This window comes from Camellia sinensis, chromosome 15 (genome assembly GCF_055761805.1).
Source record: "Camellia sinensis isolate YWXY chromosome 15, ASM5576180v1, whole genome shotgun sequence".
Taxonomy (NCBI): Eukaryota; Viridiplantae; Streptophyta; class Magnoliopsida; order Ericales; family Theaceae; genus Camellia; species Camellia sinensis.
This window is the reverse complement of record NC_138975.1, coordinates 133,796,962-133,811,906: the sequence shown is the minus strand read 5'-3', so window position 1 is coordinate 133,811,906 and position 14,945 is coordinate 133,796,962. Positions and strand designations below refer to the sequence as shown.

Below are 14,945 nucleotides of genomic sequence, written 5' to 3'. Positions count from 1 at the left end.
GAAATTAAAAATTATAATTTACATATGTATGAATAATTAAAATACTGGAGACCCAAAAACCTTCCATAATTAATACTAATAATACATTTGAGTGTTTATAGTAGGTAAACAGTCCAATATACTTGTAAATTGAGGCCCCGTTTGGACATTAGTTTGGTTAAAATAGGTATATAAGATAAAATAGGCTAAATTATAATCATTTTTTTTTTCAAAAAATAAAATAAAACTTAAAAATTTATTCAAAACAAAACTTTTTAATTCCAAATTAAAATAGTTAAAAAATTAAAAAACAATTCACATTCTAAATGAATCCTGAATTTCTAACTAGTACTAACATTTTATATTGAAAATATGATTCGTCTATTTTAAAACTTATATTTAATTGCATATTAAAAAAATCAAATCAAATTGCAGATATGATCGAGATCGGATCAAATTGAATTGTACGTTAAAAAAATCGAATCAAATTGATTGGAATCGGATTGATTTGCAACTAAAGAGTAGGACCCCTTTTTCTCCTACCTCCTTTAACCCCTTTTCTTTTTTGATTGGTCATTTTTTTTTTTTTTTCTTCTCTTCCAATCATCACTCGCCACGTGTGTGTGAAGGTGTTGGGAATTGAAGTTTCAGACGTCTAAATCACTACTGTTTTTTTTAGGGAATTTAACTTAACCGCCCCTTTTTTTCGAACAAGCGGTGCCTACAGCAGGGTGTGCCATGCATACAACACGCACTAATAAAAAAAAAAAAAACAAAGGAAAAATTATATTAAAAAAAAAAAAAAAAGCAAAACTATGGGTGGAATAGGCACAGCAGTGAGCCGGCACCCCTTTTCCCTTTTTTTTCATTTTCGTTTTCAAAATCTATTTGATGATTAGACAGCGGTTGAGTTTCGCGGGTGACTGTCTTTAAAATTTTCATATTTGATAGTATTCTATTCTGGCCAATACAATACCAGAACACGTATCCAAAGCCCCAATGCTTGAGAGCTGAACTCAAGCCCTAGACGAAGAAGAAGAGAAAGCAAGCACGATTCAATTGTCATATCGATGTCGGACCTTTTTCCAGACGAAATTGTGGTTGAAATCCTCCACAGACTACCCACCAAACCCCTAATCCAATTCAGGTCTGTTTCCAAATCATGGTACTCTCTCGTCACTAGCCCTAATTTCATCAATACCCACCTCAATCACTCTCTTACTTCCAATACCTACATAAACAGTTATGATAATCTCCCACTCATGATCGTTAGGCAATGTGTTTCTACTTCGGATCCCAGAACAGAGCACTACAAACTATTTCTTGATTCTCAAGACTCATTTGATGAATATAAAGAACTTGAATTCCCAATTAAGAGTCGTCGTCTCCACTTTTTTTTCGCAATTGGGTCTGTCAAAGGTTTGTTTTGCCTTCACGAACAAGATCGGTATTTTCTTTGGAACCCATCGATTAGAAAGTCCATGGCTATGCCCAAGCCTACTGTCAAGACCCCTATGCATTATCATGGGTTTGGATTTGTTCCCCGAACCAACGATTATAAATTGGTTAGAATAGCGGACTTTTATCCAACTAAATTGCCCAATGTGAAGCAGCCAACAACTACAACACACATTGAGGTTTACTCCCTTAATGCGGGCTCGTGGAGAATGTCTAGCACAGGGAGCAACTCTTATCCGGATGGGATTACTATAAGTTATTCAGGGCGCTTCGCTGCTTATTTAGAAGGGGCGGTTCATTTTGTTGCGACTATGAAGAAAACCAATGATAAGTTGATTTTGTCGTTTGATTTGTGTGATGAGGTGTTTCAAATGATGTTGTTACCGGATGGTATTGTAGGCCCACTAACCGAGGTCCGTACTTCAGTATTTGGAGGATTGCTTTCTCTGTTATGTTACGAAAATACTGCTGCAAACAAGTTTTGTTCCATTTGGATGATGAAAGAGTATGGTGTAGTTGATTCTCTGTGTAAACAGTTCACCGTTGATCTAAGTGGAGGAATTACGGAGCTATTAGGTGTACGGAATAATGGTCATATATTATTGGAGGCAAATGCACCAAGTGATTGGGTGCTATCTTCATATGACCCTTCGAGCCAGCAAATCAAGAATTTGGGAGTTTATGCTACTGCATACCGTTTTGTTGTTGATACTTATGAGGAAAACCTAATCTTACTCGATAAACCAAATGATGCATTTTCTAGAAGGCGAGTGAGCAGAAAGACGAAAGACAGGTAAAAGCTTGATTCAACTCAAATTTCATCATTTAATTTTCTCAGTTTTATCTTACTCATATTATATACCACTAGATTTGGTTGCCTGCCTATATGTCAAACCGTAATATTCAGGTTTTGGATGTTAAATTGTTCCGGAATGCTATGAACACTGGTCAGCAGTGTTGAATACTTTTTTGTGGCAGTGGTTGATAATGGGATTAAATATTAGCTCATAAAAACTGGTGGGAAATAGATGAATTTGTATGCTGAACTTGTAACATTTAATCCATATTCAATCCGGAGACTCTTTTCATGCTTGCCAAGACTTGCTAATTTTTTTTTTTTTTTGTTGTTGTTGATGTAATTGCCTTGTTTCTTATACATGCCATATTATATTCTATTATTTGATTGATGATATGTCTATTCTGGTTTTTTGGTCTGTCAAGTCAATGATGCAGTAGAAGGCTGAAGTGCCCATAAAAGTTGCGGGTTTTGTGGACAGTTTGTCACGGTAAGATTAATACTTGTGACTTGGTCCAAAAGAGGAGGCCTAATGTTGCTGTTTCTCCACATGGGTGGGTTTTGTGCTAGTCATGTTGAGAATATTGATAATTTTTTTCATAGTTTTCCTATTGTCTTAGACATAAAAAATATAAAAAAAAAATGCCTGTGGTTTATCATAAATAAATAAATAAATGGTTTGTAGAGTGTGGTGATAAATGGAATAGTGGTCACTTATGTATGGTTATATATCCTTGTTTTTATTTGTTTCTTGTAGAAGGTAGATTGACATGTTGATTTCCACACTAGGCAGTCGAAATTGTTATCAAGTTGTAATGCATTGGAATTCTTATTAATTTGTGCATTTAATTTTGCGGTTTCCAGGTTTGACCAAAGCTCTCAAGCACGAATTGATGCACTTGTGATTGATATTCGAAGGCAGCATCGTAAATATAGCCTCCAATTTGAAGAGATAAAGAGAGAGATAGAGGTAGCAATTGAGGCCATGGCAAGAATGGGGCCTCAACACAATGCTGAGGACTTTGCCAAACTCTTTACTTTTTTTTTGCCACTTCAACTCAGGGATGTTTCAAGCAACGTAAGTTTTATAAACTTGCATTTAACTGATTGATTTATTTTTGACAAGTTAACTGATGGAAATGCAAGGAAGTAGGTTTATGATAATGGGTATTAAGGAACCTTGGAAAAAACAATCCACCGTTTGCACAAATAGCAATGAAGCACGGACACGGACACGCGACACGACACGGACACGCAAAAACGTAAATTTTAAAAAAATAGGGGACATGACACGTTGGGGACTCGTTCAGTATATATAATTAATTTTATTTATTATATGTCATAAAATTATTAAAAAAATCAAATAAAGGTAATAAAATATACAAAATAAAATTGTTTCAAAATTTCCTATAATAAAATTAATAAACATACATTATTAAAATTATATACTCAAATAATAGAAAAGAAAAAATAAAATCAGAATATAAAAAAAATAAAAGAAAAGAAAAAATGAAATAAAATCAGAATAAAATAAAAAATAAAAGAAAAGAAAAAATTAAATAAAATCAGAATAAAATAAAAAATAAAAGAAAAGAAAAAATTAAATAAAATCAGAATAAAATAAAAAATAAAAGAAAAGAAAAAATTAAATAAAATCAGAATAAAATAAAAAATAAAAGAAAAGAAAAAATTATATTAAATTAAAATCAGAAAAAAGAAAAAAAAAATAAAATTAAAATCAGAATAAAAGAAAAAAAAATAAAAGAAAAAAATATGATAAAATCAGATGAGTTCGATCGTCTGAGGAAAGAAGAGCAGAGGGGGAGAGAGAGAGAGAGAGCGACTGACGATCGACGAAGAATGAAGATCGCAGATCGAAGAAGGGCGAGAGACGATCGACGATAGACGACCGACGACAGACACCCGACGAGGAGCGACGATCGACGAGGAGAGAAGACGAAGACGAACGACGAACAACGAAGTCAGGTGCTCTCTCTCACCCTTTCTCTGCCGTTTCTCTACTCTTCGAAGTAGTTTGAAGTAGATTAGGGCAAAATCGCAGATTTGTTTTTGCTTAGTTACAAATCGACCCCAAAAATATTTAGTAAATTGTGAAATTGCCCCGCGCGTGTCCCAAACGTGTCTATAACGTGTCCTGAACGTGTCCGGATGTTGAAAAATTAAAAAAAAAAATGGGACACTCTCTGGTGCGTGTCAGACACGTGTCAACCGCGTGTCCGACGCGTGTCCGTGTCCGACACGTGTCTGACACTGGTACGGAGCCCTCGGAGAGGTGTCCGTGCTTCATAGACAAATAGTATGGGAGTGGCATTAACACTTTGTTTTTGCAGAATGAGTAGGATTCACACTTGGATGCTAAAGAAACATATTTGTATTGTAGGAAAAGATCTCTCTCAAAAATTGTTTGGTATTCTTGGATGCTAGAGAAACATATTTGTAGGAGAAATGAAGTCTAAAAGAACAAGTGTTAAGGACTTGGGGCAAAATTTTCAAATTCTCTTTGAATGGGTGGTACTTGAATGAGCATGTCGATTCTAGGAAAACAAACTTTTTGGAAAGGGAAAGCAACTGAAATAGATTTCCAGTTAGGAATTTAGGGTGACATCAAGGTTTTAAAAAGTGGCTGTCGTAGCGGTCATAACAGCCTGTTACGCACCGTTACGTAACGGTTCCGAACTGTTTCTTTTGAAAAAACAGAAAAAAAGCTGAAAATGGTGGAAGAGGGATAGAGAGAAGAGGGAAGATAAAGAGAGAAGATGGAGGAGCAAGAGATAGAGAGAGAAGAGGGAATATGAAGAACATGTTATTGATTTGTTAAAACTGTAAGACTTATGCTATTCTATTCAGCTGCTATCACTCAATTATTTTGTTTGTGTGTGTCTATCTATATATAATAATAATAATAATAAATTAAAAAAAAATGTGATCATTATCTATTTGGCTTCGTTAAAATATGTATATATATATATATATTTAGGCTCTTATTTATTCTCTTACTTTTGTCATTATTTATTTTATATATAATAGTTAGTGATGGATTTTTTGTATAATATAAAGTCATTAATTATTAAAATAAAATGTAAAAAACTCATTTTATAGTGATTTAAAAATATAAAATATATTGGATCATACTTAAAAATTTACAACAATTGATCAATATTTATTTTAAACCCAATAAATATGATCATGGAAAAAAAATATGCGCATTGGTAAGTTTTTTTAAAATTATGCTAAAAATAAAAAAATTCACAGTTCCGGTTACCGCAACCGTTATGTTACGGTCTTTACACCCCCAACCGCAACCGCAACCGTGCCACTGCCACCGTTACGGCGTCCACAACCGCTTTTCAGAACCTTGGGTGACATGTAAATTCAAGGTGAATTTTTATTGTATTTTTTATATGAACAAGTGTTAAGGAACTTTTATGGCAACATCATGGGATTCCTGCCCAGGAGTCATGGGATATGCCTAATAATTTAGTACACTATAGAAAGAAAAAAAAAGTTGTGGTTGAATAGATTATCCAGAAACAGGGTCTGGTTGGTATTCTTGCCCCACAACTAATATGGCCTTTCGTGTGTATCTACAGCTGGGCCTCGGCCCACACATTGAAACACATTTCCTCTCTTCACTTTGCTTAATTTTCATATAAGCCATGCAAATCGTGTATCCAAGAGTTGGGCCGACCTTTTCCTCATATACTCCACTTTAATTGTTGAAATGATCCCTACGATGTATTCGAAACTTTATTAAGCATAAATAGTATGAATTAACATAAAAGGAATGTGACTTTGCTTACATAATAAGTCAATCTAATTATGCAGTTTCTGGCATTCATTAGTTACTGTGTGATGTTTTTGATGTATCTAATATATTTTTTTCAGGAACAAATTGATTCGATGATGCTCACTGCCACTTCTCAAGGTTCCGTGGTGAATGATTGTGATGTAGCTGAGAAACTGAGCAACAGTAGTGTTCTTGGCAAGGGTGTGGGCGTCAAGGGCAAAGATTCGAATGGATGCACCTCCTCAGGCCAAGGCAAGGATTTGGAGGCAGATTTAATAAAAATGAAGGCTGAATCTGCTGAAGGGCTGAAGAAGTTGTCTCAAATAAAGGATATGATAATGCAGATCATTAGCAAATCGTTAAAACCTACGGATTACAGTGCTGGCATCTAATGCACAGCCATGTTCCAGGTACAATCTAAAGCTTATTAAAAATTTCTATTGAATTGTGTGCTTTTGGTTATTAATATATCTATGAGTTCACTTGTTTTTCGTGTTGTTTGAGTTGGAAATATTATGATATTTGTAGTATCTTTAGATAAAATCAATATGTTGAAGAGGTTGCACGAACTGTTTCTTATTGGCAAAATTGTTTTCTGATTTTTGTTGTATTATATACTTTCATGCATATATATTCATGTATCATCTTTTAATTACCTTACATTTGCTAGTGTTATTCAAAACCTTGTCTAGTTGTTAGTTTTAATGTTTTAAATGTTGTCAACGTTGTTGGCATATGGTTTATGGGTTTCTCTTGATGGTGATAGGAGTGGTGAGTCGTTATTGTTGCTTGAGGTGTCAGATATTATTTCAATGAGGACTGGTCAATAGAACAAAATGGTGGTTGGGTTGCCAAATTGATCTAATAATTCCTAGGAATTTTGGTCCCTTTCAAGAAATTTAATTGGGGAGGTAAATTCAAATGTGACTAAGAGGAGAGGGAATGAAGTTAACCGTCTACGAAGCACAAACACTTCCACATAGGTGGCATGTCGTGTTGGACACGGGCACTTGTTGGACACTTGCCAATCATGTCCAACTATTTTAAAAAAAATTTCAGACTTGGATTGCTTAGACAAACATGAAACATGTAACTTTGAATAAAATAACTTGGAATCCAATAATAAAATAATAAATATTTAAGCTATGTAAAAGTTATTATCTTTGAATTAAAATTCATATATATATGACATAATAATTGCTTGTCTTTTTATGGCATATAATGAATATATAAAACTATCTAAAAGTTATTTATCTATGAAGTTGAAGAAGAATCAGAACCTGCATAATGTGGGTGTAATAATAAGGAGTTTGTTAGTGAGGGGTTGGGTTTGTAAGATAGAATGAGTTTTATTAAGGCCTAGAGGAAATATGTCTCTGAAATTGGGCTGGCTTAAGAAAAGAGGAAAAAAATCAAGTCCTAATTAATGATTCCTTATCGGACACAAGGTTGCCGAAAATGTTGGGCCTTTTAAACCCAAGGATTTGGACAATTAAATGTTGAGGCATAATAGGTTCGAGGAAAGGTCCATGTAATGCCTTCAAAATAATACATAATCAATCATTTACAAGTCCTAGAATCTTAAAGGAAACATCATGTTTTCATTCATCAGAGTCCTGTTTACAAAAGATGTTACATGTTGACAACAAAAGTAGATACCCTACAGGCTTAGAATTTTCCAAGTCAACACTTGGATACAACCAAAAGAAGAGTGCTAACTCTTTACAAGTAGAGCCCTTGGCTTGCATTTACTTGAAATCAACAAAACAAATAACAAAAACAGAGTCTTCAACTCTTAAGCCTCCCAAGTTAAGATCTTGAAGGCGGCATATCACCTGTATTTGAAAATGGTGTCCTAAATAGGGTGAGCCAAAGCCCAGTAGAGATGTGTTAAATTAAATATGAGAAAAGACTAAAACATTAGTATTTGATAAATGGTCAACACTTGTAAACCAACATATCTCCTTTTCAAAATTAATCGACACTTACAACAGTATTTCAATCCACTTCCATTTATTTATCCAAATCGATTCATAAACACATTTCATTATTTATCCAAACAATTTAAATGAGACTACAACTCATTTTATTAACACTTTAATTATCCGTAATTCAAAATGAGACTACAACTCATATTATTAACACTTCAATTGTCAACAATTCAAAATAAGACTACAACTCATATTATTCATACTTCAATCATCAACGTTATTCAAACGTATATAAGATTTCGGGATTTTCATCCTGGACACTCTGGTCAACTTAATTATCAATGGAGTCCTTTCCCTATCTCCTCTCAAACAGTGGAGTACATCCCTTATCTCCTCCCACACAATGGAGTACATTCCCTATCTCCTCCCAAGCAAATATATATATGCAATGTATTTAAACACTTTATCATATACAATGATCAATTTAAGCACATATACCCGTCATATTTAGTAACATAATTCCTTTTATTAGTTTCAATTTACCTAATCATCATATAGTTTTACAACAACTATAGCTATCCTCCACCGATTGTCTAAAATAGTTATCTCTAGATAAATAAACAAATCTATCAAACAGATAAATTATTACATTATCCATGAGTGAGTGATTTATCAATCTAATTACACCATTTAATTACAATTTCTTCCAATTTCATAATCTTCAAATCAATTTCATATTATACCAAATAATTTATTTAATTTCCAACTAGGGCAAAACTTCCCATCCTTAAACGTCAAGTCCCAAATACTCAACTTCATCAATTATACACAAATGGATCCAATCTCAAGACCTCTCATACGCAAAGGAGCCCAAAGACATGAAAACCCCTCTTTTATAATTTCTAATCAAACCCTAACTTTACCCAAAACTCTCAAACACCACCATCTATACAAAATAACCAATATTTATGTCAAAACCCATAGGTGGTGTTTGGGAAGTTTGTGTGTTGAATTTTTTTTGATTTTTTACACTAAAAGACAAACTTTTTGCAAAATAAAAAAAAACAAATCCAAACAAAATATCACATCCAACCCCATAATCATTTCACTTTTTCTCTCACAAACATTACATCCAATCACAAAAAAATCCAACTATCTTCCCAAACATCAAAATTTTTTTATCCAATAATATCCTACAACTAAAAAAACCTACATAAAAACCCATTTTCCAAACACCCACATAGGAAGGAGTAGATTGTCCCTACCTCAAAAGGAGAAGCCCAAAGGAGACGAAAAGGAAGACTCAAGATGCTCTAAATCCAAGGATTTTCGGATCAAAACGAAGCCTACGCAATACTCAAGCTTTTATACAAAGGGATTAGGGTAGAAAACCACCACAACGAGGTGTATTTGTAGAGAGAGAGAGTGTTCAGAGAGAGAGGGAGTCGGATCTAGGGTTTGGAGTGAAAAAAGGGATGAAAAAGTGGTTAAAATCACGATGTTGCGATCTGATATATACAGGGCTCGCTCGAGCGAATGAGTGGTCGCTCGAGCGACCAGACACAAAAGAACCTCGCTCGAGCGCAGGAAGCATCGCTCGAGCGAACAATGTAAAGCTTCAGGTCTGCAACCCAGACGCACGCTCGAGTGCAAGAGTGTTCGCTCGAGCGAAGGAACACAAAACATAGAGCTTGCTCGCTCGAGCAAAGGAAAGCTTGCTCGAGCGAAGAATACCAACCTTCAGGTCCAAACTAGACGCAGACGCACACTTGAGCGCAAAAGTGCTTGCTCGAGCCAAGAGACACATTAAAGAAAGCTTGCTCGAGCGAAGAAGCAAAAATCTAAGGCTCGCTCGAGCGCAAAAAGCCTCGCTCGAGCGAAGATGCCAAATTCTGAACAGTAACCATTTGTTCCAACACCCAACTAACTTGTCCCAAACTTACCCAACACATCCCAAAACTCAAATATAAAGAATTAAATGACGGAAACAAGATATAGATAACAACAACCAACCACGGAACTTAAGTTCGGAACACTCTATATGACGGGGGGAAACCGGAATCGCTATAACACTCAATGAACAGGTGAAGTGTTCGTAATTGGTAATCTGGTTTTATTGTCAAGCTTCTTTTTCTCCAAATAAATGTAGTATTAAGATGCCAAAAGGGGTGAAACCTACAAACAAAGATGTCAGATAAAAAATGCTCAACAAAAGAATTGAGCTCTTTAAAATCTAGAAGAACAAAAGAAGAATCACTACAAAAGCCTTTATACCAAAAGTGGAAGCTATGCCACAAACAAACTTTTAAGCTTATTAAGATCTAGGTACAAAGCAAGTAGATTAAGTACGCTCGAGCCTTGGTGCAGAGATACATGTCTTGACTGGGAGTTCACACACAAGCCAACGTTTTATTACTTATTAATAAGATCTAGATTCTAGAAGAAGAAGAAAATATAGGTACATAGGGAGAGAAATAAGTCAGCAGAATTTTGCTTGAATGATTTGGTGTATAGAACAATTGAGCCTTGACTGGGAGGATAGAAGAACTCAATGGATGTGCTGAAGATGCTCCTGTATTTGATGTTGATTACTTGACATAGGTCTTGTGTATGGTGTCAGTGAAATATGCACAAGAGAGATGAAAAGGAGAGCAAAAATAATAGTAAAACCATTCACTTTGTTTGGTTTCAATTTTCTAAAAATTAAGTTTTTTATGTTTTCATATTTTTTCATTTTTAGTGAATTTTTTTCCTTCGTTTTTCCTTTCAAAAAAACGTAAACTTGTTTTTGGCCACCTGAGGTGCAAAAACAATAGTAAAACCTTACATATCAACTGCCACATTTAACATGAACTAGCATAATTGGATTTGACGCGTTTGGAACATGTTTGGGCTAAGTACAAGTTTTTGTATTTGGGTTGTAAGAATAGACTTTCTTGTTTTAATTTGACATTGGTATATTATCATTATGAGGTATATGTTGTCCTATGTTTCATTAGTTTTGCTTGTTAAGGAATGTTTGTGTGTGCATCTACTTGACATTTGCACTTAATTATTTTGTAGAAAGGTTCCCAATTTTTTATTTATTTATTTTAATATGAGCTATAATTGGTGATTTCTTTATCAGGGACCTAATCTGAAAGAAGGGTTGAGTTGATATGAGTTTCCCCTATTTCAATTTCAAGGGCATCTAAAGGTAATGATGATGATCCAGGTATGAATGTTAATATCTAAATGTCTCAGCTGATGATGTAATTTTTGGAATTTAAGTGTACTTTGTTGTAATGCTAACATTTGCATTTTAATTTGGAATTATATATTTTGCACTTTGTCGAGTTGCATTGGCAATCAACTTGAATTGTTAACTTTATTCCCTTTACATATTTCTTTCTGCCTTCGTTTGGGACGTGGGTTGGCGTTTTGGTTTTTTAATTTTTTTAGCTATTTTAACTTGGGTTAAAAAACTTAGTTTGGGAAGGATTTTTTGACTTTTTGACTTTTTTGACTTTTTTTGTGAGAGAAAAGTGTAACGATTATGAGTTGGATGTGACGTTTTGTTTGTTGTGGCTAAAATAGTCTATTTTGTCTTTTGTGACTAAAATAACCTCAAAACTCCTTGCCAAACAAAGCCTCTTTTGTTTTTTGTTTTTTTGGAGCTCAGCCGTGACATATCTGAGGATGTGTTTATGAGAAAAGAACTAGTTTAGGGTTGGTTTGGGATGTCCTAAAAAAGTGTACTTTTTGATTTATTGGTGGGTTTGGGTTGGGTTTGGGTTGGGTTTGATGTGATGTGTTAGAGAGGTGATGTGATTTAAATAAGATGATGTGACTTAAATAAGATAGTGACTTTTTGACTTATTTAGTACATGTCAAACTAGCCCTTACTTTTATTTGGTTGGGCTTATAAATCAGGGAGTAGTTTAGAGTTATTGAACGGAATTGGGATCCTCCCCTTGAGCCCCTCCTTCATTCTCTCCTTGCATGGGCCTTCGGGTCTACTTTGAGGCCCAGTTTTGATAATCCGAACCGTTCATATTTTTAGATTTATTCATTATATCATACCTGTAAAAAATCAAGTTGATCGAATATCATAAAGTATGTGTTCGGAAAACTGTTTATTAAAAAATAGTTTGTAGTCCCAATTTTCTGAACGCATACTTTCTGATATCCGATCAACTTGATTTTTTACAGGTATACTATACTGAATAAATCTAAAAATATGAACGATTCAGATTATCAAAACTGGGCCTCAAAGTGGACCCGAAGGCCCCTACAAGGAGGGAATGAAGGAGGGGCTCAAGGAGGGGATCTGGACTCTATTGAACGAATGAAGTTATTCGAGCTTGGATTGTATTGAGTTTGTTAAAAGCTCATTTAAGATTAATTTGTTAGGTGAATAGGCCTCGTTTTGTAATTTTTTTATTTTTTAGTTAAAATATAATATAAAAAAAATTAAATATGTTTGGAATGATTTTTTATGAAAAGATATATAAAAAGTAGAAAGAATAAATTTTTTTATTTTTAATATAAATTATTGACTTTTTAATTTTTTTAATAATTTTTAAAATTTTAAATTAAAAAATAATATTACCAAATAAGATCTAAGTTAAATTTAAATAATTTATTATTTGATTCGATAATTTTATATATACTATAAATTAATTTTATAAATTAAACTATTTGAATACGAATTCATTGTATCGAGAACCATCTCTCTACCATGAGTTTGTAAAGATAAGGATCACAGATTCCTTCATTGAATTCATTTATCAAAACAAAGATCTGTCAAATTCACATCGGTAGATGGCTGCAGCCAATCCCATCCATCAATCATCTAATTAATCAATCTATATATACAGGTCTGTTTTGACAACTTTCTTAAAAAAAAAGAAAAAAAAAAAAAATTAAAAGTCAGTTTTTAATTTATTTTAAATTATATTATTTTTTTACATGAAACAGTAAAAACAATAAAAAAAATTATAAAGTTAATTTTTAATTATTTTTTCAAAACACCTCATATGTGTTTTCAAATTTAAAATTCTAAGTCAAATATGTTATTGTTTCTATCTTAAAATAATAATTTTTTTAATAATATAATTATTGTATTTTAAAAATATTAATAGCGTTTGCTTTATTTTCAAAATTTAATTCTATTTTTAAATCATGATTTAAATGTTATATGTTAATCTAACATATTTTTAAAATATAACTTAAAATTATTTTTAAAACTCATCTCATATTGTATTATTATTATTAATTAATCAATCAATCATTTTTTTTCTCTTATATCTCTTCTCTTCTTTCATATTTTATATATCAATCAATCAAAAAAAACAAAATAAAAAATTATAAATTATTTCAAAATAATTTTCAAAATTCACCAAACAAATTTTCTTTTTTTCAAATTATAATTTAAAAATTCAAAACATAAAATATAACTTCACTCAAATCATAGTTTTAAAATTTAATCAAACGGATCCATTGATTTTCCAAAATTACTCTTTAATAGTATATTTTTTAGAGAATATTAATTGTTATAATTGTATTTTTTGTGTTAATGAATTTAATAGAATGGAAAAATAAGAAATTTATACTATTTTAGTTGTTGATTTTTGAAAAAGATTAATATTTTAGAACAATAAAAAATGAAATAAAGGGTTAATATTTTAGGACGGAGGAAATATTATCAAATTGAAGAATAAAGGTGAGTTTGGGAATTAGTTAAAATAGTTAAAAAGTTATTATTAAAAAGTCACGGTTATTTTGATTTAGTTTTAGAATTATAATTTGAGTTTAAGTTGTATTTTGAAAAATAAATTTTTGAAAATAAGTGTGAATTATATTTTGAAATTATTTTGGGTTTATTTTTAAAAAAAATTTCTTAATTTTATCTTTTTAGGATAACCATTTTTTATTGTAAATATTTATTTATTTATTTATTTTAATGTATGTTGTATTTATTACATTTGTGCATTGTATTTTTTTTATTATAAATATTTTAAATAGGACTCGCATAGACAGCTGATAAGATTCAATTTGGGTAACCTTGGTGAGAAATAGTTGCCGTAATCACTTGTGAGACTCTAACATTTGCTTGGTTAGGATTTCAAAGCAACCAGATACCACCACTCCTGCTAATGGGATCAACATGTGCAGATGAAGTAAGCCCTAACCTATTGAAGAACAAACCCATCGTACCCAGTTCGACTTTAGTTTCCATGAGAACTACAATATTAGGTTTCTAATTCTTCATAAGATCTTCAAAATTTCTCTTAAACATTCCATAACCGACACCTCTACAGTTCCAGAGTAGTAGATCCATAGATGATACTTGGTTGAGATTAGGTAGTGGGGAGTTACCTCCAACAACAATAGCTTTGATCCTACTATGGCTTTCCTCCATAGATTTAAGTGGAGTTACCATTATGAAGTGGCTCTCTTGGCTGGCTTCTGTCTTCCACCATGGCTTGAGGACTAGCTCCACTGCTTCTACCCACCATATTAAATCGATGTGGTAACATGCTTCTCTCTCTGGTGCTAGTAGAATCATAACTCAATGGTGAGCCACTTGGTGGTGCTCTATCTCCACTGGGTTGTTGGCCTTTATCTTCTTCGTCCTTATCAGGTAGTTCACGAGTGACAATCTTGTTCTGAGATACTGGATTAGGAACAATTTCAGGGTTAGGGTTAATACTGACGTGGGTGATGAAGGTGGAGTTGGGTCTAAATGTAGAGGTATGGATGGAGTAGTTGGGGGTTGTAAGAGGATGGGATGTTTTTGGCTTTGGCATTTGGGAACTGACAACTTTCTTTTCAAACTTTTTGATAACAAGCTCAGTCTGTGACAAACTTTTATTCATTGGTTTCTTTCCTCTCCAAATTTCCTCTTTGGTTTTATCCTTTGTTGAAATGCTACCTGCTCTATTTTGGAGCCTGCTTTCTTTTGGATCTTGGGCCTTTGCCTTATATCTAA

At 32.9% G+C, this 14,945-nt stretch overlaps 1 protein-coding gene and 1 long non-coding RNA gene across 2 annotated transcripts; one reads left to right on the top strand and one right to left on the bottom strand.

The window, feature by feature from the left end:
• The first annotated feature begins 796 nt into the window (after nt 1–796).
• LOC114273100 (F-box/kelch-repeat protein At3g06240) lies at nt 797–11,298 on the top strand. The gene is made up of 4 exons (XM_082909689.1): nt 797–2,230; nt 3,098–3,311; nt 6,140–6,451; nt 11,100–11,298. The coding sequence occupies exons 1-3, from the start codon at nt 1,050–1,052 to the stop codon at nt 6,431–6,433; spliced, it is 1,689 nt and encodes a 562-aa protein (XP_082765815.1). The 5' UTR covers nt 797–1,049; the 3' UTR covers nt 6,434–6,451; nt 11,100–11,298.
• Nucleotides 7,626–14,825, bottom strand: LOC145813755 (uncharacterized). Its single transcript, XR_014357003.1, has 2 exons — nt 14,333–14,825; nt 7,626–7,876 (listed from the first exon to the last, which is right to left on the bottom strand). It is a non-coding gene; the product is annotated as an uncharacterized LOC145813755 (long non-coding RNA).
• Nucleotides 14,826–14,945: the final 120 nt, after the last annotated feature.